This window comes from Gigantopelta aegis, chromosome 6 (genome assembly GCF_016097555.1).
Source record: "Gigantopelta aegis isolate Gae_Host chromosome 6, Gae_host_genome, whole genome shotgun sequence".
NCBI lineage: Eukaryota > Metazoa > Mollusca > Gastropoda > Neomphalida > Peltospiridae > Gigantopelta > Gigantopelta aegis.
The window spans coordinates 100,801,820-100,826,543 of NC_054704.1; the positions used below are offsets into that span (position 1 = coordinate 100,801,820).

At 37.8% G+C, this 24,724-nt stretch overlaps 1 protein-coding gene across 1 annotated transcript in view; it reads right to left on the reverse strand.

Annotated features, from left to right (window-relative positions):
* The window catches only part of LOC121375780 (anoctamin-7-like), a 50,165-nt gene that overhangs the window by 12,329 nt on the left and 13,112 nt on the right, over positions 1-24,724 (reverse strand). Inside the window, exons 7-18 of the mRNA XM_041503411.1 lie at positions 19,536-19,589; positions 18,929-19,023; positions 17,646-17,767; positions 14,478-14,567; positions 13,242-13,397; positions 11,009-11,045; positions 8,799-8,908; positions 5,609-5,745; positions 4,821-5,022; positions 3,712-3,841; positions 2,225-2,358; positions 450-530 (exon numbers count right to left, since the gene is read on the reverse strand). Coding sequence (XP_041359345.1) covers positions 450-530; positions 2,225-2,358; positions 3,712-3,841; positions 4,821-5,022; positions 5,609-5,745; positions 8,799-8,908; positions 11,009-11,045; positions 13,242-13,397; positions 14,478-14,567; positions 17,646-17,767; positions 18,929-19,023; positions 19,536-19,589 — 1,348 coding nt within the window. The remainder of the gene's footprint in view (positions 1-449; positions 531-2,224; positions 2,359-3,711; positions 3,842-4,820; positions 5,023-5,608; positions 5,746-8,798; positions 8,909-11,008; positions 11,046-13,241; positions 13,398-14,477; positions 14,568-17,645; positions 17,768-18,928; positions 19,024-19,535; positions 19,590-24,724) is intronic.

The window sequence follows — 24,724 nt, forward strand, 5'->3', positions numbered from 1 at the left end:
CTTTGCTAGGTGGTAGATCAACAATTCAGTCATTATTGTGAATTTAAAAACCTCATTAATGCAAGCTCTGCGCCAAAATCTAAACTGTACACTGATGAAGTCTCATTGCTCACTGTGACATAATTTAAGTTTACCTGTGACATAGATCACTTGCTGACCCAATTCGTTGAAAAATAACATGTAGCAGGTCCCGACATCTGCTTACTTATAAATTGCGGCTTGTTTGCGGTTGTTTTGTAATAAATAAAATACTAAATTAGATTGCCTGTCGTACCATTTTTATAAAACATGTTTGAACAGTGTTGGTATCTGATACCAAAATTGTTCACTCATTTCATAAAAATGGTATGACAGGCAAGCTCATTTAGTATCTCTATATATATTATATATGTCAAGTAATCGTAATCCACAGAGAGATACAATGTACAGTACAAATGGTAAAATCTCACTCGTCGAATTGCCAGTCGTACTTCGGCTGGTACATCTGGAATCATGTAGGCCAGGATGAACTTAAGTACAAACACAATATGCTGGAAACAGAAGACAAAAAGTTTTATTAATTATATACATGTATTCTTTGCTTTTGGATTTACTGGCATTAAACAAAATATATGATAGATTAAATTAAAATAAACAAAAGTAAAGTAAAGTTTGTTTTCTTTAACGACGCCACTAGAGCACATTGATTTTTAATCTTATCATCGGCTATTGGACGTCAAACATATGGTCATTCTGACACTGTTTTTAGAGGAAACCCGCTGTCGCCACATAGGCTACTCTTTTTTACGACAGGCAGCAAGGGATCTTTTATTTGCGCTTCCCACAGGCAGGATAGCACAAACCATGGCCTTTGTTGAACCAGTTATGGATCACTGGTCGGTGCAAGTGGTTTACACCTACCCATTGAGCCTTGCGGAGCACTCATTCAGGGTTTGGAGTCGGTATCTGGATTAAAAATCCCATGCCTCGACTGGGATCCGAACCCAGTACCTACCAGCCTGTAGACCGATGGCCTGCCACGACGCCACCGAGGCCGGTTTAAAAAAAACAAACAAAAAAAAAACAAAAAAAACAAAAAACAAAAAACAAATGTAAGATAAAGATAAATTTAAAAAGCTTTTCATATGGCAAATGACTCATGCTTATAAAGCAATTTAGAGTTTAGACTCAGGCCAAACATTAACCCAACAGAGTTTAAACTAAATAAAAATCTAGAAATGCAGATATATAACCAACATGTGACATCTTTAAAATATACAGGCACCAATAATCAAGATGAAATGTGATCATGTATGAACTGTAAGAAAACTTTATCCTAACCAAATTTTGAAAGAGGTCACATTGATTGATTGAAACATATTTCATTGCATTTAAAAACAAATGAGGGTGGGACATAACCCAGTCAGAACACTCGCTTGATGTGTGGCCGGTCTAGGATCGACCCCCGTCGGTGGGCCTAATGGGCTATTTCTCGCTCTAGCCAGTGCACCACGAATGGTATATCAAAGGCCGTGGTATATGCTATCCTGTCTGTGGGATGGTGCATATAAAAGATCCCTTGCTACTAATGGAAAAATGTAGCGGGTTTCATCTCTATCACTGTCGAAATAACCATATGTTTGACATCCAAAAGCCGATGATTAATAAATCAATGTGCTCTAGTGGTGTCATTAGATTGGGCACACGTTTTCCTACTTACTATATAGGCCCTCTCCATAATACAAACAATATTGGTGACAATATAAATGTAAATATTTGTAATCATAAATAATGATAATTTAGTGGAATATCCCTGAATGAAAAGAAAGAGAGAGACAGACAGAGAGAGAGAGAGAGAGAGACAGAGAGAGAGAGAATGTTGGAGTGGGTTAGGGTGGGGTACATTTTGCCTTTGAAGGTTTAAACCGCAACTGCTAAAATCACTTATTTTTTCAAAGTGGATGCAATACGTTATTTGTTAAAACTATATTCCTCATGGGTTTGCATGTAATCCCATCACAACCCCATCTACCCATGGGGATTGATTTTAAGTATTTGAACCCAATTACAAATTGCAGTTAGAATTAATGATCACTAACGACACCTGTTTGTATGAAGTGTATGAGAGAGAGAAACAGTAAAGTATAAAACAAAACATCTGATGTATCTGACATCCAGACAGAAATCATTCTGCATGATCGAGATCTGAAACCACAGATGAATCTTCTGTATTTGATATGCTTACCTCAAAGCCAATGACAATCCAAAGTTTTTCCTGTAGTGAGAAACCTTGGCCCCAAGAAGACGTGAAGGCAATGAGGAAGGCATTTGACAAAACTCCAGCAAAGTTAACAAACGTCAAAATGTCATACCACATTCCTGCAAAAGTAAAATGCATTACCATTATCTAGATTTTCATCTTATTCTTTTTGTATTTGTTGCATTATATGTGTACATGTATACTCAACAAAATTAATTACGGGCTACATGTAGTAGACATTTTGGTCCACATGTATAATGTTGGTAAGGTTTGATCACAGATGATTTCTAAATATTGTTTGAGTAAATGTTGACCAGTGATGCACACACACATCATGCCTGTAGTAGTTATATTAGTATTTTGTACCACATAAAAGAAAAATGAAGAAAATATCTACTGGCTCTTAATTAATGTTGTTGAGTATATTTATGCAAAACAAAATTCAAAACATCAATATCCAAACTCAGACGCTGTTTATAATAAAAAAATATGATATTTGTAGGTGAACCTACTTCAGTAAAAATGTGTTCTTCTTCTACCAATAATAACCCAGCTGAAATACATGTCACAACAAACTGCACATTTATTTATAGCTTCAACATTCTTATAAAAATTAACTTGAATAAAAGTTTAAAAGTTTAACCAATTTTATAAATGTAGTCAAACTAAATGGTATGGGGCGGGACGTAGCCCAGTGATAAAGCGCTGGCTTGATGTGTGGTCGATTTGGGATTGATCCCTGTCGGTGGGTCCATTGGGCTATTCCTCGTTCCAGCCATATTCTATAACAACAAGATGTATCAGATTTCCAATATTAAAATCATAATCTTTCAAAACTTCATTTTGTTTTTGACATGAAAAATTCAAAGCAATATTTTGCTGTGTTGATTACATACATGTATCTCATACTATAACAAATAATTGTTTTTTTTATAAAATGGTTTGAAAGTTTAAAAGTTGTTTTGTTTAATTACACTACTAGAGCACATTGATGTAATAATCATCAGCTACGTGTATTGGATGTCAAATATTTGGTAATGTTTTACATGCAGTCTTAGACAAAACCAACTACATTTTTCCACAGCACATACTGTGGCCTTTGATATACCAGTGATGGATACTGTGGCCTTTGATATACCAGTGATGGATACTGTGGCCTTTGATATACCAGTGATGGATACTGTGGCCTTTGATATACCAGTGATGGAGCACTAGTTGGGACAGGAAGAAACCCAGTGAAAGAATGGGTCCACCAAGACGGTTCGATCCTATGATACAAGCACCTCAGGAGAACATTCTACCAACTGAGCTAGGTCCTCATCCAAATGGATAAAAATTACATGTACCGCCATTAAGTAAAGTCAACTTCCTTCCTCAAGTTGCAGTCATAAGCCTTTATAAAAAATACAAACTTTGATAAAGGTATGTGGTCATAATATTAAAAAAATAAAATTAAATTAAAAATAAAATACCAATATCTTGAGCAATGAAGGCCACTGGTCTCCTGTACCACCACAGGATTCGTTTGGCATCCACTCGGATGTCGATCCACACGGTGATCAGGGCTAACAATGGTGCCAATGGGAATGAGGCAGCAAACAGCTGAAACAACGAGTCACAGAACTGGTTTTTATATTTCTAAATAGTAATAACATTCACAGGCTTTTAGGAGTTTGGTTTGGGCTCAGCTTAATTAAAGCAAGATATAATTAAACAATATATCAAAACAAGCATTCTGAGAGTATAAAAACTGCTATTGGTAGCACTAAACCAAATAACTTCCGGCTGGGTCAAAGTTCGAGGTGCACTCAACTTTTGATAGAGAAGTGAACACCACAAGTCCTGTGATTGGTGATAAATGTGAATGTGTTGGTTGTAAAATAAAATAGTTTCATCTGGGCAAAACATGTATGCAATTTTATTTCATCTAGTACCACTGTGTCAAGTAGCCTTGTAGCTGTGAAAAAAACAACTCAAATTTTGTGTGGCACTAGGGTAGTTATCTCAGAAATTAGCAACTTAACCTCCAATTTTTTCTGATTCACTTTAAGGGTGAGGGGTGGTAGTATTTCTATCTGTGGCATTTATATAAATTGATACGCTGCAGGTAAGGGTTTTAGGCACATGTTACTATTGTCGTCTATGGGATCTGATTTGGTAGTATACACCCTAAAACAATCCATGTCCTCTACTGCATGGGCCCAACAAACTGTCATAACGCCTATCATAAAGTTCAAGGATCATAACAGTGAAAAATGGGAAAATCACCATAATAGTCAAACTTGATCTGTAACAGTACATGATAAAGCTATACACACAATTTTAACCCAATACCTTGAGCCATTGCAAAGAAAAAGGTGCAGAAAGCAATACATGTCTCCTACTTGGCCCAACAACTCCTAAGTTCAAGGGCCATAACTCTGTGAAAAATAAGTATTGGGTCAGGAAAGTCAAACACAAAATGTCAGCTTAATATTTTGAGGTAATACCAAAAAACCTATAAGTGGGACAGACAGACAGATGGAAGGATGGTGACAAATCAGTAGGGAACTACTAATACAAATTAAAACAAACAACTCACCATAAGGAATCCATACATGATGACTTTCTCCGTGTACTCAGAAAGAGTGAAGTCGCCCAGGTCGGGTTTCAGCCTCTCGTTCTCCATGAATGTCTGGTGACGAGGATTTGAACCGTTCATCTTATCCTGCGACGTCTCGTCCACCTGGTTCTTACGACAACGTAAGCAGTTGGGACGTCGTCGCCAGCGCTTTTTAACAAATCTTTGAAAAGACAAATATGGTACATTATAACACTGTAATAACATGCAGTGTTTATCAAATGATTGTATTTGAACATATATATGACTAGTAGAAAGTTGATTTCATAGGTGCATGGGCAGTGGTGTGAATTCTATCAAAATATATGGATATCCAGACACACATTTTAACTGGTTTTCAGAATACAAATTGGGGAAAGCCTAACTGAGCTTCATCCTCAAATGTTGCTGCTTCATGCATCCCCAGTTCGATATACCTTCACAGATCCTATATCTCTGGAATCCCAAATTGTCATACTCTCAGAGACGTATATGAAAATGCAATGTATTCTGCATACTGGTACATACCAAATATTATTAAAGCAAATAACATGTGCTTTAATTTGAATATTTATGTCTAATGCTAACAGTACTGATGTTATGACAAGATATTTTTTTTTTTTTTTTTTTTTAAGGTGATACCAAAATGTATTTACATGTGAAAGGAACAATTCATATTTGTTAATTTTCTTGTTGTACATTAACTATCAAATGTAATTTTTGCTATAACAGTAAGTGACTAGAGAAGGTAATAAGAATGATAGGCTTACGGCAAAATAATATCTTTGAAGAACTTGGGGAATGGCTTGAGGATCATCAACACGAGAACTTGGAAGGAGAGTTGCGACATGCATGTCCCCGAGCAGCTGTCTCTGTAGCTGGAGCCTCGACCAAGCACATCAAACCGCTGACAAGTAGAAATATGTACATGTATACAAATATTGTAACAAGAACAGCTGTCTCTGTAGCTGGAGCCTCAACCAAGCACACCAATATCATCAAACCGCTGACAAGCAGATATATAGGGGATTCATCACGAGTATTTTTAAATATGCAAAATATCAACCGAGTCTATGTTAATCAGTATTCTGCCTCGACAAATACCTATTAACTAGACGAGGTTGATATTTGACATATTAAAAAACACAAGTAGCGAATTCTATTTATCCTGTAACACTTCTAAAATAACATTTTAATTCCGTTTTTTAGTAAATCACAGTACTAAAGTCCCCGCCATCGATAATATGACAACATCACAATTAGGACGAATATTTTGACGTCACGCACTTTAGCTAAATCATTGCAATTAAACGTTACATTCAGGTATACAGGTCTTGTTGGCTTGTAAAAAAATGACCTATTCACAGCAAGACATTACCCACAGACCTTACAAATTTGCATACCATTATTAACCGGGTTAATACAGTAAATTATCACATGGGTTTATGACATGGATATCATGGGTAAGTTATAGGATATATAGATATACATGTATATCAGAAATATTTGTCATTTTAAAAATTTGTATTGATGTACAGTCAGATCTCGTTACAACAACCACATTCGTCCCTGGGTCACTTCGTCGTTATATCGAAACTGTCGTTATATTGAAATTGACATTATAAAAACGTATTTTGTTTAACAACACCACTAGATCACATTGATTTATTAATCATCAGCTATTGGGTGTCAAACATTTTGAGAGGAAACCCGCTACATGTTTTCATAAGTAGCAAGGGATCTTTTATACACAGACATGATAGCACAAAGCTTGGCATTTGATATACTAGTCGTGATGCACTGGATGGAATGAGAAATAGCCCACTGACGCGGATCAATGACAGACCATTATTAAATATATTATTATTAATCAAGGTGCATTCACTGTCCTTTCTTGGTTAAAGACATCTACTATTGGTAACTACTTGTTTTACAAAATGCCATAGAACTAGTAGATTTGATTGTTCGAAGTTAATCCTTTAATTGAATTAGGGTCTCCACGAGTACTCGAGTACTCGGGTCGAGTCTAGCAAGACTCGAGTCCATTCACGGGACTCGAGTACCCGTACAAGGTGGAATACAATGATCAACTATAATACAATGAAAAATATTGAACAATAATTTCAGCAGTAGATAATCAACGATATAAGTTACACAATAATTGTATGATCATGAGCTAGTTTCTCTTTTTAAACAGTCCATCACAACACTGAACATATCAACCAGTTTATAAATGTAATACAATGGCATGATTTGGCATCCATGTTCAGCACTAGGATTAAGATGCATAATGCTATTTTACTTTATTCTTTAATCTCATCATCATCTAGTGTAAGTGTCGGATACTCGGGTCCGGGTCGAGTTTGATCCTCGAGTAATAGAGTCCAATAATTTGGACTCGTGGACTCCCTAAATTGAATGACTAAAGGCTTATTTTCAAAAGCAATCCACGTCTACAAATTTAGCCAACACTGGTAACTTGGACATCATGTGACACTGATGAGATCCAGGATGTCAAATGGCTGTACGTACTACTGCCAACGTGCTACATCATCTGTAATTATGTTATTACATCATTGTAAAGAGGTGTTTTCAGACATCAGAAGCACGTTTGTTCTTAATTTGCTCTGTCGGTGTCGGAAGGTGTGAATTCCGGTGTAATAAACAGAATAACATTGAAGTATGTATGTGCCTAATTTGCTCTGTCGGTGTCGGAAGGTGTGAATTCCGGTGTAATGAACAGAATAACATTGAAGTATGTTTGTTCCTAATTTGCTCTCGGAAGGTGTGAATTCTGGTGTTATGAACAGAATAACATTGAAGTATGTTTGTTCCTAATTTGCTTTGTCGGTGTCGGAAGGTGTGAATTCCGGTGTAATAAACAGAATAACATTGATGTACGTTTGTTCCTAATTTGCTCTGTCGGTGTCGGAAGGTGTGAACTCTGGTGTAATGAACAGAATAACATTGAAGTATGTTTGTTCCTAATTTGCTTTGTCGGTGTCGGAAGGTGTGAACTCTGGTGTAATGAACAGAATAACATTGAAGTATGTTTGTTCCTAATTTGCTTTGTCGGTGTCGGAAGGTGTGAACTCTGGTGTAATGAACAGAATAACATTGAAGTATGTTTGTTCCTAATTTGCTTTGTCGGTTCGGAAGGTGTGAACTCTGGTGTCAGAAACATTGAAGTATGTTTGTTCCTAATTTGCTTTGTCGGTGTCGGAAGGTGTGAATTCTGGTGTAATGAACAGAATAACATTGAAGTATGTTTGTTCCTAATTTGCTTTGTCGGTGTCGGAAGGTGTGAATTCTGGTGTAATTAATGAACAGAATAACATTGATGTACGTTTGTTCCTGACAAGTTGTGGTCAGATGGCGTAAATGTCATATATAAGTAACAATGGTCGTTGTAACGAGGTCTGACTGTCTATAACAGTCACAGATTGTAAAAAAAATAATTGTGAAGTGTAGATTTTTTTTTTTTTTTTAATTTGTGACTGTTATACATCGATCAATTCATTAAAAAAAATATGACAAACAATTGTTATAACTACAAACAACTATCAATTATATATTAAATACTTAATTGTATGCCACAACTGTTATACTTTTATTGCAGAACAAAAACCAGGAAATAATTTAATTTTAAATTAAAGATTGAATATTGGTATAAAAAGATTGTAGAAAACTTGAATCATTTTCTTTCTTCGTGAATACTTAACCGGACCTCAAACTAATGGCATTTCCCTCCTAAGATAGTAGACTGGTCCAAATATCTAACAGCCAATAGGATTGCTAAAAAATCATCTGACTTAGGCGGAAAATGTCATTATAGTTTGAGGTCAGGTTACGTTGGGGAAAAAAGTCTTTGGTGTATGGACATAATGGGTGATGTGTAAGACAATAAATGTGGAACCACAATCTCCTTAGTAATTCTCTGTATGTCAGGAAAGTACTTACCCCTCTGAAAAATGCAATATAAAGACATGATGTATAACTGTTGACAAACTGAAAACCAAACAGTTTGATGATGAGAGCATCATTGTAGCGGGTTTCAGTCCGATGGTTTTCTGAAAATGTAGACAGCATATTTTATTTCTTTCAATATGATTCTTGAATATGTGCTTTATTTCTAACTCAATTTCTCTCTATCTTTCTCACTCACTCACTCATTCATTCACACTCTTTCTCTCTCTCTCACTCATATTAACCCCTCCCCCCCAAAATACCCAAAACCACATCCACACCCACCTTCACACCCACTCACCCACCCACCCCATACACACACTGACACCCATACACAAACACACCCACACACACACACCCCCACCCACACAAACACAAACACGCACCCCTACACACACCAACACACACCAACACAGACATACACACACACACAAAACCAACCCAAACTAACAATGAATGTCAATTGCTTTTGTGTACATATATATACTACTCAAAACAATTTAAGGGTCAAAAATTTATTACCAAATAAGTTTCAGAGTGTATTAGATTGATGATGTAAACTACACCAATTTTTTTTTTTATTGTTCCATATTTACAAAAACCCACAAATAAACGTCACTGTATACAAGAAAGTCACATGACATGCTGTCAAAGTTGAAGGTTGTCAAACATGGATTTTACACATTAGAACATTCGTTTAATAGTGTGTGAATCCACCCCTGGCGCGAATACACTCGACACTTCGTTGCCTCATGTTGTTGATCAGACGTCTGAAGAACTCTTGGGGAATGGTCTGCCATTCTGCCATAAGAAGTTGACCCAGATCATGAAGGTTGGCCGGAGGGGCATGGTTATCCCGAACTCTCCTGCCTAATTCATCCCAGGCGTGCTCTATTGGGGCCAATTAAGGCGAATATGCTGGCCAATCCATCCTGGCGATACCTTGTTGTCTGAGAAAGTCCGTTACCACCCTGGCGCGGTGGGGTCTGGCATTATCATCCTGCAGAACTGCCCCACCGCCAATCTGCTGAAGGCTTGGGAGAACCAACGGCCGGATAATCGCATTCAGATAGCGGATTCCATTCAGATTGCCATCCACCACAGACAGGGGTCCTGTGGTGGATAGAGATGCCACCCCACACCATGACGCTGCCACCACCGAACCGGTGACGTTGTCTAAAGTTAACGTCAGTGAAGCGCTCCCCAGGACGTCTGTAGACACGAACCCGACCGTCGTTGAACTGGAGACTAAACCTGGACTCATCAGTGAACATCACTCGACCCCACTGAACACGTTGCCACCGCAGATGAAGCGTGCACCAGTGACGTCTGGCCGTTCTGTGACGTGGTAGGAGTGGTGGTCGAACAGCCTGGCGACGGCAGCGTAGATTATTGGCTCTCAGACGATTGTGTATGGTTTGATCAGACACCGAGTATCAGTCGCAGTCCACAGATTGTCACGTAATCGGCGTGCAGTGGTTGTGCGTTGACGTAGAGCCATATTGGTGATGTAGCGATCCTCTCTATTTGTAGTGCTTCGGGGACTTCCCCAACGTGGACGATTTCGAACAGAATTCGTTGCTTCGTACCGTTGCCACAGTCGGCCAACGACACTCTGACTGACACCAAGTCTCAGAGCAACATTTCTTTGCGTATTGCCATCCTGAAGCCAAGCAATAGCCCTTCCTCGATCTTCGATAGTCAGTTGAAGTCGTACCATTGTCGAATTTGGAGTGTGCACCGTACACGAACGCAAGCTCCAATTATACGGAAATTCGGCATTGGGAACATGGAATACACGTGCAAAGCGTACAAATGAAGCGCTTTGTGAAAAAGCAAGTTATGGGCACTTAGCAGACCTTTCGCTTTCGCCCTAATTTACGTGCAAATGTAAGCATGTTTTCGCCATTAGAACTAGTCGACAGTGTCAATGACAGTGGATTTTAATTCATTTATGGGTTGCTTAGACCCACTTTCGTCAAAATGGAACAATACCATGCGTGACATTATGGTCTAGCTAATATAATTGACATTCAGAAAATAATGTCGAAAATATCGTCTGACCCTTAAATTCTTTTGAGTAGTATATATAATCCAATCTCAAACTTTATAGTTCCAAACTAAGTTGTAGAGGAAATTAGTTTATTGGTTCAAGAATATACATGATGTACATGGTGAAACAAAATTTAAATTCAAAAACATACCCCAATCAGTCAACTTTATAGCCAACTTGTCATAAAGCTGGAAAAAAAACAAATAGAGGAAAAGTAATGTTGGTTATCCATGCTTATTGTGGATTCATTTGTCTATACATTATATAAAGTAAACATTAATTACCAGCATTTGAAATGATGAATTATTCATTGCAAAATTATCCATTAATTGTTTATAAATATTCATGTTTGCAATTATTATTTGTAATTGTAATTAAATACTGAACTGGATTGCACAGTTGTGCATTGTAAGTAAATATTTCATTTGATCCAACAATTTTGTATATGACTGTACTAGTGTTTATATGTAGCCTATTCAGTGTGTATACATGCACACACATTTTTGATGTTATACATCATAAAAAATGCATTAAAAGTGTTGAATTTATTTGCATTTGTCATGATGAATTCTGTTCATAGAATGTAGGAAATTGCATTTTCCAACATCTAGTTTTCAAACTTTTTCAGACCAGAATGTGCCTGGACCCCCTTAAATATTTGGGTGCTTCAGTCTCTCAGTGCAACCCTCCAATGCTCCCTAATGTTTGCACCATGTCTGACTATGCCGATACTTTATTATATGCCACCATGTGCCGCCCTTCACTGGAAACATTCCTGCGGACGATTCTGAGCAAACAGAACACAACTGTGGTCTATGTATTAAAACTGTATCCAGCCTACATGATGTCATATGTACTTTCTCATCAGTATATTTAAGTGGAAACATCATTAACTGAGCAGAGAGAACACAGAGTTCTGTGGTCTGTGTATTAAAACTGTATCCAGCCTACATGATGTCATATGTACTTTCTCATGAGTAAATTTAAGTGGAGACATCATTAACTGAGCAGAGAGAACACAGAGTTCTGTGGTCTGTGTATTAAAATTGTTCACAGACTAGATGATGTCTTTCAGAGTAATAAAATAGAGGCAGCTTTACAAGCAGAGAACAAACCTGTGGTCTATATTACAAATGTACAAACCAAGATGATGTTATACCTTTCCAATCATTACAAAGAGAGAGAACAAACCTGTGGTCTATATTACAAATGTACAAACCAAGATGATGTTATACCTTTCCAATCATTACAAAGAGAGAGAACAAACCTGTGGTCTATATTACAAATGTACAAACCAAGATGATGTTATACCTTTCCAATCATTACAAAGAGAGAGAACAAACCTGTGGTCTATATTACAAATGTACAAACCAAGATGATGTTATACCTTTCCAATCATTACAAAGAGAGAGAACAAACCTGTGGTCTATATTACAAATGTACATACCTAGATGATGTTATACCTTTCCAACCATTACAAAGAGAGAGAACAAACCTGTGGTCTATATTACAAATGTACAAACCTAGATGATGTTATACCTTTCCAATCATTACAAAGAGAGAGAACAAACCTGTGGTCTATATTACAAATGTACAAACCTAGATGATGTTATACCTTTCCAATCATTATAAGCAGAGAGAACAAACCTGTGGTCTATATTACAAATGTACAAACCTTGATGATGCCAGAACTTTGCAATCATTATAAGCAGAGAGACCAAACCTGTGGTCTATATTACAAATGTACAAATCTAGATGCCATACCTGTCCAATCATTATAAGCAGAGATACCAAACCTGTGGTCTATATTACAAATGTACAAACCTTGATGATGCCAGAACTTTCCAACCATCATAAGCAGAGAGAACAAACCTGTAGTCTATTAACAGAAATGTACAAACCTAGATGATGTCATACCTGTCCAATCATTATAAACAGAGAAACCAAACCTGTGGTCTATATTAAAAATGTACAGATCTAGATTTATGGGATACTAAACGAGCTTCCATTTCGATTCATGTTTATGTCCTGAGTGAGATAATTTTCAATTGTTATGAGCTTTAGTGAGTAACAATGAAAATTATTTTACGAGGGACATAAATATGATACGAAATGGTAGCCAGTTTAATATCCTATTTATTAATCATAATGGATCTTAATTTATATCACTAAACTGTTTGGTTGGCATTCCTGTAAGGTTGTTGTACGCCAATCGATGACGTCATCATGTTTCCCACTTTGCGTTCTAGTCGGACTATCACTTTGATATGTACCAAGATATTTTTAACCATATGGGTAACTTCTGTTTTCAAGGATTAAGCAGAGAGAACAATTAACACTGTGGTGTGTGTATTAGAAATGTACAAACCTAGATGATGTCATACCTTTCCGAGTAATAAAATGGAGACTGCATTAAGCACAGAGGACAAAACCGTTGTGAGAAGGAGACATTCAGCAGCACCGAGGTTCGGACACATGTCGACATCCATGATAACACGGTACACAATCACACCAAAAACACTGGCTAACACCAGACAGATCTGAAAACAGAAGTAACATGTCGACATCCATGATAACATGGTAGACAATCACAACAACAACACTGACTAACACCAGACAGATCTGAAAACAGAAGTTACATGTCGACATCCATAATAACACGGTACACAATCACACCAACAACACTGGCTAAAATCAGACAGATCTGAAAACAGAAGTAACATGTCAACATCCATGATAACACAGTACACAATCACACCAACAACACTGGCTAACGCCAGACAGATCTGAAAACAAAAGTTACGTGTCAACATCCATGATAACACAGTAGATAATCACACCAACAGCACTAACACCAGACAGATATGAAAACAGAAGTCACATGTCGACAACCATCATACATCCATCATAACATGGTAGATAATCTCACACCAACAACACTGACTAACATCCGAATACAAGTAATGCTCAGAAAGTGTGTGTGTGCGGCAGGGTAATCAAGGGAAAAACAGTGAAAAAACCCCACCATAATTTAAATTGTAGTCAATATTTTAGAAACCCTAGATCATGGCTGGTATTTATGTAAAGTGTGAAATCTCTAGTGTCTTAATACAGCAGTCATTTACCAGACAATATGTGAAGACAATGAAATCACTGAGTAAAACAACCTTATTTTTGACAAAAGCATGAAACTAGAACACATAATGCATCATATGCAGACGCTGTTATGTCTTCTATTAACAGGTCCAGATAGATGCCAAATGTCTATTGTGTGATGCATTATGTGTTCTAGTTTCATGCTTTTGTCAAAAATAAGGGTTTTTTACTCATGACATTTCATAAAATCCTGATGTACCTCTTTATGTTTACAGGTACTTGTATTAAAAAAATTAAATTTATTGATTTCCACCCAAAATATGATGTGTGTTAAAGGAATAGCTTTGTTTCTGAAGAGAATTAAATCTGCCAGTTTGAATATGTATTATAATTGATACACAAGTAGCACACGATTCATTTGTTATAAAATTAGTTATAATCTTGGTCATGTGGCTTCAGTAACTGAATAAATATCTTGTCTACTTGTCTTTACGGTAAAACTACAAATAAAAGTAAAAACTTACCATGAAAATGAGAACCGATGCAGAAGCAGCAAACTTGAGGAGGTGTCTCTGGACTGGGTAGTACCACAGATCTTCACTGGTGACGGGGTCCTGAGATAGATAATCAGTAAACAGTCCAGTTGCCAAATGGGGTCGAAGTGTGCAAAATTTGGTGCATAGTTAGATTTGGCCACTATCTTGGCCGCCATGTTGGATTTGTGAAATTGCTCGATAATCTCCCATGTGGCACCCAGTGGAATAGTGATGTGGATCCCCTACAGAGTCACAATCTGCAGACAACAACTATGCACCAAATTAGGCACACCTAAGTCGTAATTCCCCCACACTAAAAGGAATTATTCTAGTTTCTGTCTTGTCTCCTACAGTTTCACAAACATTTCCAACCTATGAGTCTTAACAATTCGGAGCTGCTCTGTCGCTGCTCAATTCATACAGAAATAAGACAATGTCTGTCAAATTAGCCCATAGAACTTTGGTGGTTTCTGAAAGTTATCTGTGAATGTCAATCAACTACAAAGTATTAATAGCAATATTCACATCATTTCTATATAAAAGAACATGAATGGATATCAAAAATAAAATGATTTTAGAGAAACAAAATAGCTGAGGTAATAAATAGAATAACAAACTCACTACTGGTTATAATCAAATTTATATCCCTCATGAAATAATTTCCTATTGTCATCAGCTGAAGTGCATAACAAGTGAAAATTATTTCTCTCGGGTCATAAAATTTGATAATTAAGTGGTATCTCGTTTATTATTCTCCAAGTGTACAGATCATGACTTTTAATGCATTAGTTGTGGGGAACTGTATGGTAATGTTGGGATGGGAGTTTTGGTTTATTTCATCAGATGTTCTGCCGACTAACTAAAGACCACTTAAATATTATTTGACATTTTTATCAAACATTTTGGTGGGACAATGACATTTCACACACAACAATAAACATGGAGACACAGTTTTCTTATAGGATAAGCAGTTGTTGAGTTAAAAAATTGATGACTGGGCCTAGAATAATTACCGTATTACACAAGTTTGAATCAGGTACGTGCACAAGGGTTTAATTTGGGATCGAAACCCTCTTTGTTAAAAAATATTTTTAATATGTATGTATGTATGTATATTAAAATATATATATATATATATATATTCCGAGGGAGCATCACTCAACTTCCCTATAAACTTCACTTGTCACAGTCTACACCTCTCCCTGCTAAATCACTTGTCAGTCCAGACCTCTCCCTGCTAAATCACGTCACAGTCCAGACCTCTCCCTGCTAAATCACTTGTCACAGTCCAGACATCTCCCTGCTAAATCACTTGTCACAGTCTACACCTCTCCCTGCTAAATCACCTGTCACAGTCCAGACCACTTCCTGCTAAATCACTTGTCACAGTCCAGACATCTCCCTGCTAAATCACGTAACAGTCTACACCTCTCCCTGCTAAATCACCTGTCACAGTCCAGACCACTTCCTGCTAAATCACGTCACAGTCTACACCTCTCCCTGCTAAATCACCTGTCACAGTCCAGACCACTTCCTGCTAAATCACCTGTCACAGTCCAGACATCTCCCTGCTAAATCACTTGTCACAGTCTACACCTCTCCCTGCTAAATCACCTTCAGTCCAGACCTCTCCCTGCTAAATCACGTCAGTCCAGACCTCTCCCTGCTAAATCACCTGTCACAGTCCAGACCACTTCCTGCTAAATCACCTGTCACAGTCCAGACCTCTCCCTGCTAAATCACTTGTCAGTCCAGACCTCTCCCTGCTAAATCACCTGTCACAGTCTACACCTCTCCCTGCTAAATCACCTGTCACAGTCCAGACCACTTCCTGCTAAATCACCTGTCAGTCCAGACCACTCCCTGCTAAATCACCTGTCACAGTCCAGACCACTTCCTGCTAAATCACCTGTCACAGTCTACACCTCTCCCTGCTAAATCACCTGTCAGTCCAGACCTCTCCCTGCTAAAATCACGTCACAGTCCAGACCTCTCCCTGCTAAATCACCTGTCACAGTCCAGACCACTTCCTGCTAAATCACCTGTCACAGTCCAGACCACTTCCTGCTAAATCACTTGTCACAGTCCAGACATCTCCCTGCTAAATCACTTGTCACAGTCTACACCTCTCCCTGCTAAATCACCTGTCAGTCCAGACCTCTCCCTGCTAAATCACGTCACAGTCCAGACCTCTCCCTGCTAAATCACCTGTCACAGTCCAGACCACTTCCTGCTAAATCACCTGTCACAGTACAGACCTCTCCTTGCTAAATCACCTGTCACAGTCCAGACCACTTCCTGCTAAATCACCTGTCAGTCCAGACCACTCCCTGCTAAATCACCTGTCACAGTCCAGACCAGTTCCTGCTAAATCACCTGTCACAGTCTACACCTCTCCCTGCTAAATCACCTGTCAGTCCAGACCTCTCCCTGCTAAATCACGTCACAGTCCAGACCTCTCCCTGCTAAATCACCTGTCACAGTCCAGACCACTTCCTGCTAAATCACCTGTCACAGTCCAGACCACTTCCTGCTAAATCACTTGTCACAGTCTACACCTCTCCCTGCTAAATCACCTGTCAGTCCAGACCTCTCCCTGCTAAATCATGTCACAGTCCAGACCTCTCCCTGCTAAATCACCTGTCACAGTCCAGACCACTTCCTGCTAAATCACCTGTCACAGTCCAGACCACTTCCTGCTAAATCACTTGTCACAGTCCAGACATCTCCCTGCTAAATCACTTGTTACAGTCTACACCTCTCCCTGCTAAATCACCTGTCAGTCCAGACCTCTCCCTGCTAAATCACGTCAGAGTCCAGACCTCTCCCTGCTAAATCACCTGTCACAGTCCAGACCACTTCCTGCTAAATCACCTGTCACAGTCCAGACCACTTCCTGCTAAATCACCTGTCAGTCCAGACCTCTCCTTGCTAAATCACGTCACAGTCCAGACCACTTCCTGCTAAATCACCTGTCACAGTCCAGACCACTTCCTGCTAAAATTCCTGCACATGCCCCTGAAATTACTTGCAATAAGCAGAGTGTTCTAGGCAGGGCAAGAAAGGAGACCCTTATATGAACTGGCCCTATTAAATACTGCTCCTTGTCTTTATTTCACGAACTATATAGAACAATTCAGCTGACGTGATACACACTTTTGTGACTTTGGTTCCAAAATACTGAGGTCTGTCTGGTTCTTTGGCTTCGTATTCGTCCACATCCCACTCGTAGGCAAGTGTGGCTTTCTTCCGTTTCCACACTTCCAAGAAAACAGTGCCTGCAAGAAGGAAAATAACCAGTATGCTCAAATGTTTTACATGCAGCTGACAAACATGACAACTTAATGCATGCAGATTACTCTCCGAAAACATAACCATATACTTGGTCTTCAATGTCATTGTAAAGCGTTAAAATGGCTATATTATAGTTTGAAACATGTCACAACATTAGGTACATCAGGATACTTCATATAACTGAAAACATACAGTCAAACCTGTTTTACACAGCCACCAAAGGGGCTATCAAAAGTCGCATCTTAACACAGGTGGCTGATAAAAATAGGTGGAACTCAAGCAGGTTTAACTATATTAGTTATAGACATAAACAATTTGTAAACTTAATTTATCTGACAAACACTATTTTTTTCTTCTTCGTTTATAATTAATATGAAGATTACTATTATTATTATTAGTAAGAAGACCTTGGGAGAATAGTCTACAACTAATTGAGCTACCTTCTACAAATAAAGATTTTATTATTATTATTATTATATTCAGAAATGAAAACAATATATCTGTCTATGGTCTTGAAAAGTAGTTTTAACAGTTAAAGGGACATACCCTAGTTTTTAAACACTAAGGCATATTTTTTACTATTATAGCCGTTTTTGTAACTAAAATTTACTTAGATTTTATGGTTTAGATTATCAGTTTTTGTACATTCGAAGTGTTTTGGTCATCCTGGTATTTTTAATATCACAAAATGCATTTCTCATAGTTTTAAAAACGTGCGTGCGTCTGAGAAGTAACAGTTATGGAGTCGAGTTTTAGTCTATTTTTGGAGGGTATTTCACCATTTCAAAGTCACAGACTCATGTTTCACTCAATTGTAACTTTATCCACATGTGATACAGGTTTGTAGATTAACTAAACTTAGTGTTAATTTTCATGGGTTGAAACTAAGGTCTGTCCCTTTAACTAAACTTAGTGTTAATGTTCATGGGTTGAAACTAAGGTCTGTCCCTTTAACTAAACTTAGTGTTAATTTTCATGGGTTGAAACTAAGGTCTGTCCCTTTAAAATACAGCTCTGTTAGCTGGAATAATGTAACAGTTGGTACACAAACATCATGATTACATCGACAACTGAGCTCAGTGTTCAAGTGTAGAACATCATTAGTACATTATGAGTAGAGAGAAAGAAGGAAAACACGGTCTCACCCCACAAACATATGACAAGAGCAAAGAATGGTGTGACATCGTTATCAAAGGATAGCTTAATAACACTCAGTAAGTCTTTCACTGCCGTCGTCACTCTGGAAATATATCATATAATAAATACAGTTCCAAAATGAACATCAAATTTATATCTCAAACACTAATGGGATAATATACATGTTGGGCAGAATGATATTAGCATTATGCTGCCAACGTTTTACAAACAAGAAAATGAACATTATAAATATTTAATAAGTTGTGGATACTTTTTTAATGAAGAGGTGATTAATGAATAGTAAATGACATCATGATTTGATTACAGAAGGTGGCAAGCAGGCAATCAGCTAGCAGTGATGGATAAGTATATGTAAAACAGTTACTTGTATTTATATTATGGTATAGATGCATACAATATAAGTCTGTATCACAACTAGGTAAGGTAACTTAAAACAGGCCCCTGAGAATCTGAAAAGTGTTTAATTAATCCATTCATTTTGAGCAATCTGTTGCGACTACATGTATGTATATCATGTCTTAAATTTAATGCACAAATGAAAAATGGGTTAAGCAAATTAAAGGATCGTTCTCACAATACATCACAAATACTCACTCTTCCGTAAATGTAGCATTATCTGCAACTGTGGTACTTGTCGACTCTTCAACACTGAAAAATATTTTGACACTTAGAATACTAAATGAACAACATTATTAATTGTTTGAAATACATACACTATATCAACCACATGTATCAGTTCATTGATGAAAGATATATATATGTCGAACTTGCATTTTGAAGAATTCACAGACAGATAATATAATTTTGATAACATGAAATTTTACCTTTGTTTCTCAAGATGTAGTTCAATTGGTAGAGTACTCGCCTGAGGTGTTTGGCTTCATCGACTGAATCACCTCAGCAGACCTACTGTTTTTCCCATCCCAACCAGTATCTCACGACTGGTATATATGTGCTATGTGTTCCCATCTATAAAAGATCCCTTGCTGCTATTTAATGGGAAAATATTGCAGATTTCCTATGATGACTTCATGTTTGACATCCAACAACCAATGATTAATTAACAATGTGCTCTAGCAGGGTCATTAAACAAAACAAAATTTAACAATGTTAAAACAAAAGTATGAACAACAAATGAAACACATATCCAAAATGTAGAAAGAGTCCCGCAGTATTTAAGTATAGTCTCTCATTATAAGAAGCAAAACATCGTCAAATGTTTTAAGACTGCAAACTGGATTAATATTGTGATATGGGTTATATTCACGAATAGGCACCTCAGTGAATGTTCATGACCTATAACCTCAGTGAATGTTCATGACCTATAACCTCAGTGAATGTTCATGACCTATAACCTCAGTGAATGTTCATGACCTATAACTTTCATGAACAACTATAGGTATCTGAAGAGAGGTGGGTCAGTCTAGGAACAATCCCCTTGTTTGCCCATTGGGCTATTTCTCGTTCCAGCCATTGAACCATGACTGGTACAGGGTATATCAAAGATTGTGGTATATACTATCCTGTCTGTGGGATGGTGCATATAAAACATCTCTTGATACTAATTCTCTTTAAGACTATATGTCCGAATTACCAAATGTTTCAAATCAATGTGTTCTACATAGTGGTGTCAAATCCAGCTGTACTACCCGATATTTAATCCATCAACGTGTTCTACATAGCGGTGTCAAATCCAGCTGTACTACCCGATATTTAATCCATCAACGTCGTCTACATAGCGGTGTCAAATCCAGCTGTACTACTCGATATTTAATCCATCAACATCGTCTACATAGCGGTGTCAAATCCAGCTGTACTACCCGATATTTAATCCATCAACGTCGTCTACATAGCGGTGTCAAATCCAGCTGTACTACCCGATATTTAATCCATCAACGTGTTCTACATAGCGGTGTCAAATCCAGCTGTACTACTCGATATTTAATCCATCAACGTCGTCTACATAGCGGTGTCAAATCCAGCTGTACTACCCGATATTTAATCCATCAACGTCGTCTACATAGCGGTGTCAAATCCAGCTGTACTACCCGATATTTAATCCATAACGTCGTCTACATAGCGGTGTCAAATCCAGCTGTACTACCCGATATTTAATCCATCAACATGTTCTACATAGCGGTGTCAAATCCAGCTGTACTACCCGATATTTAATCCATCAACGTCGTCTACATAGCGGTGTCAAATCCAGCTGTACTACCTGATATTTAATCCATCAACGTCGTCTACATAGCGGTGTCAAATCCAGCTGTACTACCCGATATTTAATCCATCAACGTGTTCTACATAGCGGTGTCAAATCCAGCTGTACTACCCGATATTTAATCCATCAACGTCGTCTACATAGCGGTGTCAAATCCAGCTGTACTACTCGATATTTAATCCATCAACGTCGTCTACATAGCGGTGTCAAATCCAGCTGTACTACTCGATATTTAATCCATCAACGTCGTCTACATAGTGGTGTCAAATCCAGCTGTACTACTCGATATTTAATCCATCAACGTCGTGTCAAATCCAGCTGTACTACTCGATATTTAATCCATCAACGTCGTGTCAAATCCAGCTGTACTACTCAATATTTAATCCATCAACGTCGTCTACATAGCGGTGTCAAATCCAGCTGTACTACTCGATATTTAATCCATCAACGTCGTGTCAAATCCAGCTGTACTACTCGATATTTAATCCATCAACGTCGTGTCAAATCCAGCTGTATTACTCGATATTTAATCCATCAACGTCGTCTACATAGCGGTGTCAAATCCAGCTGTACTACCCGATATTTAATCCATCAACGTCGTCTACATAGCGGTGTCAAATCCAGCTGTACTACTCAATATTTAATCCATCAACGTCGTCTACATAGCGGTGTCAAATCCAGCTGTACTACTCAATATTTAATCCATCAACGTCGTCTACATAGCGGTGTCAAATCCAGCTGTACTACTCGATATTTAATCCATCAACGTCGTCTACATAGTGGTGTCAAATCCAGCTGTACTACTCGATATTTAATCCATCAACGTCGTGTCAAATCCAGCTGTACTACTCGATATTTAATCCATCAACGTCGTGTCAAATCCAGCTGTACTACTCAATATTTAATCCATCAACGTCGTCTACATAGCGGTGTCAAATCCAGTTGTATTACTCGATATTTAATCCATCAACGTCGTCTACATAGCGGTGTCAAATCCAGCTGTACTACCCGATATTTAATCCATCAACGTCGTGTCAAATCCAGCTGTACTACCCGATATTTAATCCATCAACGTCGTCTACATAGTGGTGTCAATAAACAAAACAAACTTTGGGTATCTAGCAATGAATATAATGAGAGCATTTAAGGCACCTACCCCTCCCCCCAAGTGAATCTCCAATGAATATAATGAGAGCATTTAAGGCACCTCCCCCTCCCCCCAAGTGAATCTCCAATGAATATAATGAGAGCATTTAAGGCACTTACCCCTCCCCCCAAGTGAATCTCCAATGAATATAATGAGAGCATTTAAGGCACCTCCCCCTCCCCCCAAGTGAATCTCCAATGAATATAATGAGAGCATTTAAGGCACCTACCCCTCCCCCCAAGTGAATCTCCAATGAATATAATGAGAGCATTTAAGGCACCTACCCCCCCCAAGTGAATCTCCAATGAATATAATGAGAGCATTCAAGGCACCTACCCCCCCCAAAGTGAATCTCCAATGAATATAATGAGAGCATTTAAGGCACCTACCCCCCCCCAAGTGAATCTCCAATGAATATAATGAGTATTTAAGGCACCTACCCCCCCCCCCCCCCAAGTGAATCTCCAATGAATATAATGAGAGTATATAAGGCCCCAAGTGAATTTCCAATGAATATAATGAGCATTTAAGGCACCTACCCGCCCCCATGTGAATCTCCAATGAATATAATGTGAGCATTTAAGGCACCTACCCCCCCCCCCAAGAGAATCTCCAATGAATATAATGAGAGTATATAAGGCACATACCCCCCCCAAGTGAATCTCCAATGAATATAATGAGTATTTAAGGCACCTACCCCCCCCAAGTGAATCTCCAATGAATATAATGAGAGCATTTAAGGCACCTACCCCCCCCAAGTGAATCTCCAATGAATATAATGAGCATTTAAGGCACCTACACCCCCCCCCCAAGTGAATCTCCAATGAATATAATGAGTATATAAGGCACTTCTCCCCCCCCCCCAAGTGAATCTCCAATGAATATAATGAGAGTATATAAGGCACCTCCCCCCAAGTGAATCTCCATTGAATATATAATGAGAGCATATAAGGCGCCCCTACCCCCAAGTGAATCGCCATTGAATATATAATGAGAGCATATAAGGCACCTCCCCCAAGTGAATCTCCACTGAATATATAATGAGAGCATATAAGGCACCCCTACCCCCAAGTGAATCTTCACTGAATATATAATGAGAGCATATAAGGCACCCCTACCCCCAAGTGAATCTCCACTGAATATATAATGAGAGCATATGAGGCACCTCCCCCAAGTGAATCTCCATTGAATATATAATGAGAGCATATAAGGCACCCCTACCAGACCTGTCAACCTTTAGTCAAGAGAAAGCAGGTGTGTGTTGAAAAAGCAGGAGATTTTGTCAAAAAGCAGGCGATTTTTTAAATTCACACAATGTAACCCAAAATCGCAAGATTTAAAACAAACCATTATTACAATAAGTTATATGAATACTTTATAATGTCATATATACTTATTAAGCTTAGATTTTGGCATTAAAAAAAATACATATTAATTTATTTTTTTTTTTTTTTTTTTTTTTTTAAGTTTAAATATTATTATGATTTAATACATATTTAAAAAAAAAAAAAATATTTTATCCAATAATGTTAAGAACAATAACAAGAAATAAAAAATTTAATTAGTACATTTACGGTATTACACTTACAGCCTTACAGGTTGCGTTACATTATCATTTGTGGTTAGTGTACCTAAGTACCAAAGACAAATTTATATAAATCTTATAAATTAATATTCAGTTTTACTATAATGAGGAACGGTGGCATGGTACTTATTTAAAATCATTATAATGATGCAATAAACATTGTATTTTCATTAATCATAAGTAAAACCTCATTACGGACATCGTGTGAAATATACCGGAATTATACCCATTTCCGTGAGTAACTTTATGTCAATGTCAAACACAACATTTTTTAATTGTACAAAAATAATTTCTTGAAGAGTACCCTTATAACCAACATTTTACCGCACAAACATACAAAATTAACTGACACAAGTATGTTTATACAGCTAATTGGTCTTTTCGTTGTCTTGCTGTGACATGTGATTTTAACATGCATCGTGTGTATCGCTGTCAACTCGAGAGTCTGGCAGTTCAGATTTGTCATAGTTGCATTATCATGTAATCCAGTGGGAAGACATTTTACAATTCTGAGGTGTTATTAGAACTAAATTGAAAAGTTTTCTTTTTTATATGGCAACACTGAATGTCAATACACAGCCTGTTGAATTAGCGGCAACACGCTTCGTAGCCATTACAATGACAACAAACATTATAATAACACGTCATTTTATAAACTCCATGTGCTTTTTTAACAATATAAATAGGCTATCCCACAATTCTCACTTCGGCAAAGGTTCAACAGTCGGGACAATTCGGCCCGTTACATTCTCGGAAACTGAAAGTAGTCGACATTTTCCGAATGAGAAAAAAAGGCAGAGTTACTTCCCTTCTGTTATTTTGACAAAAGA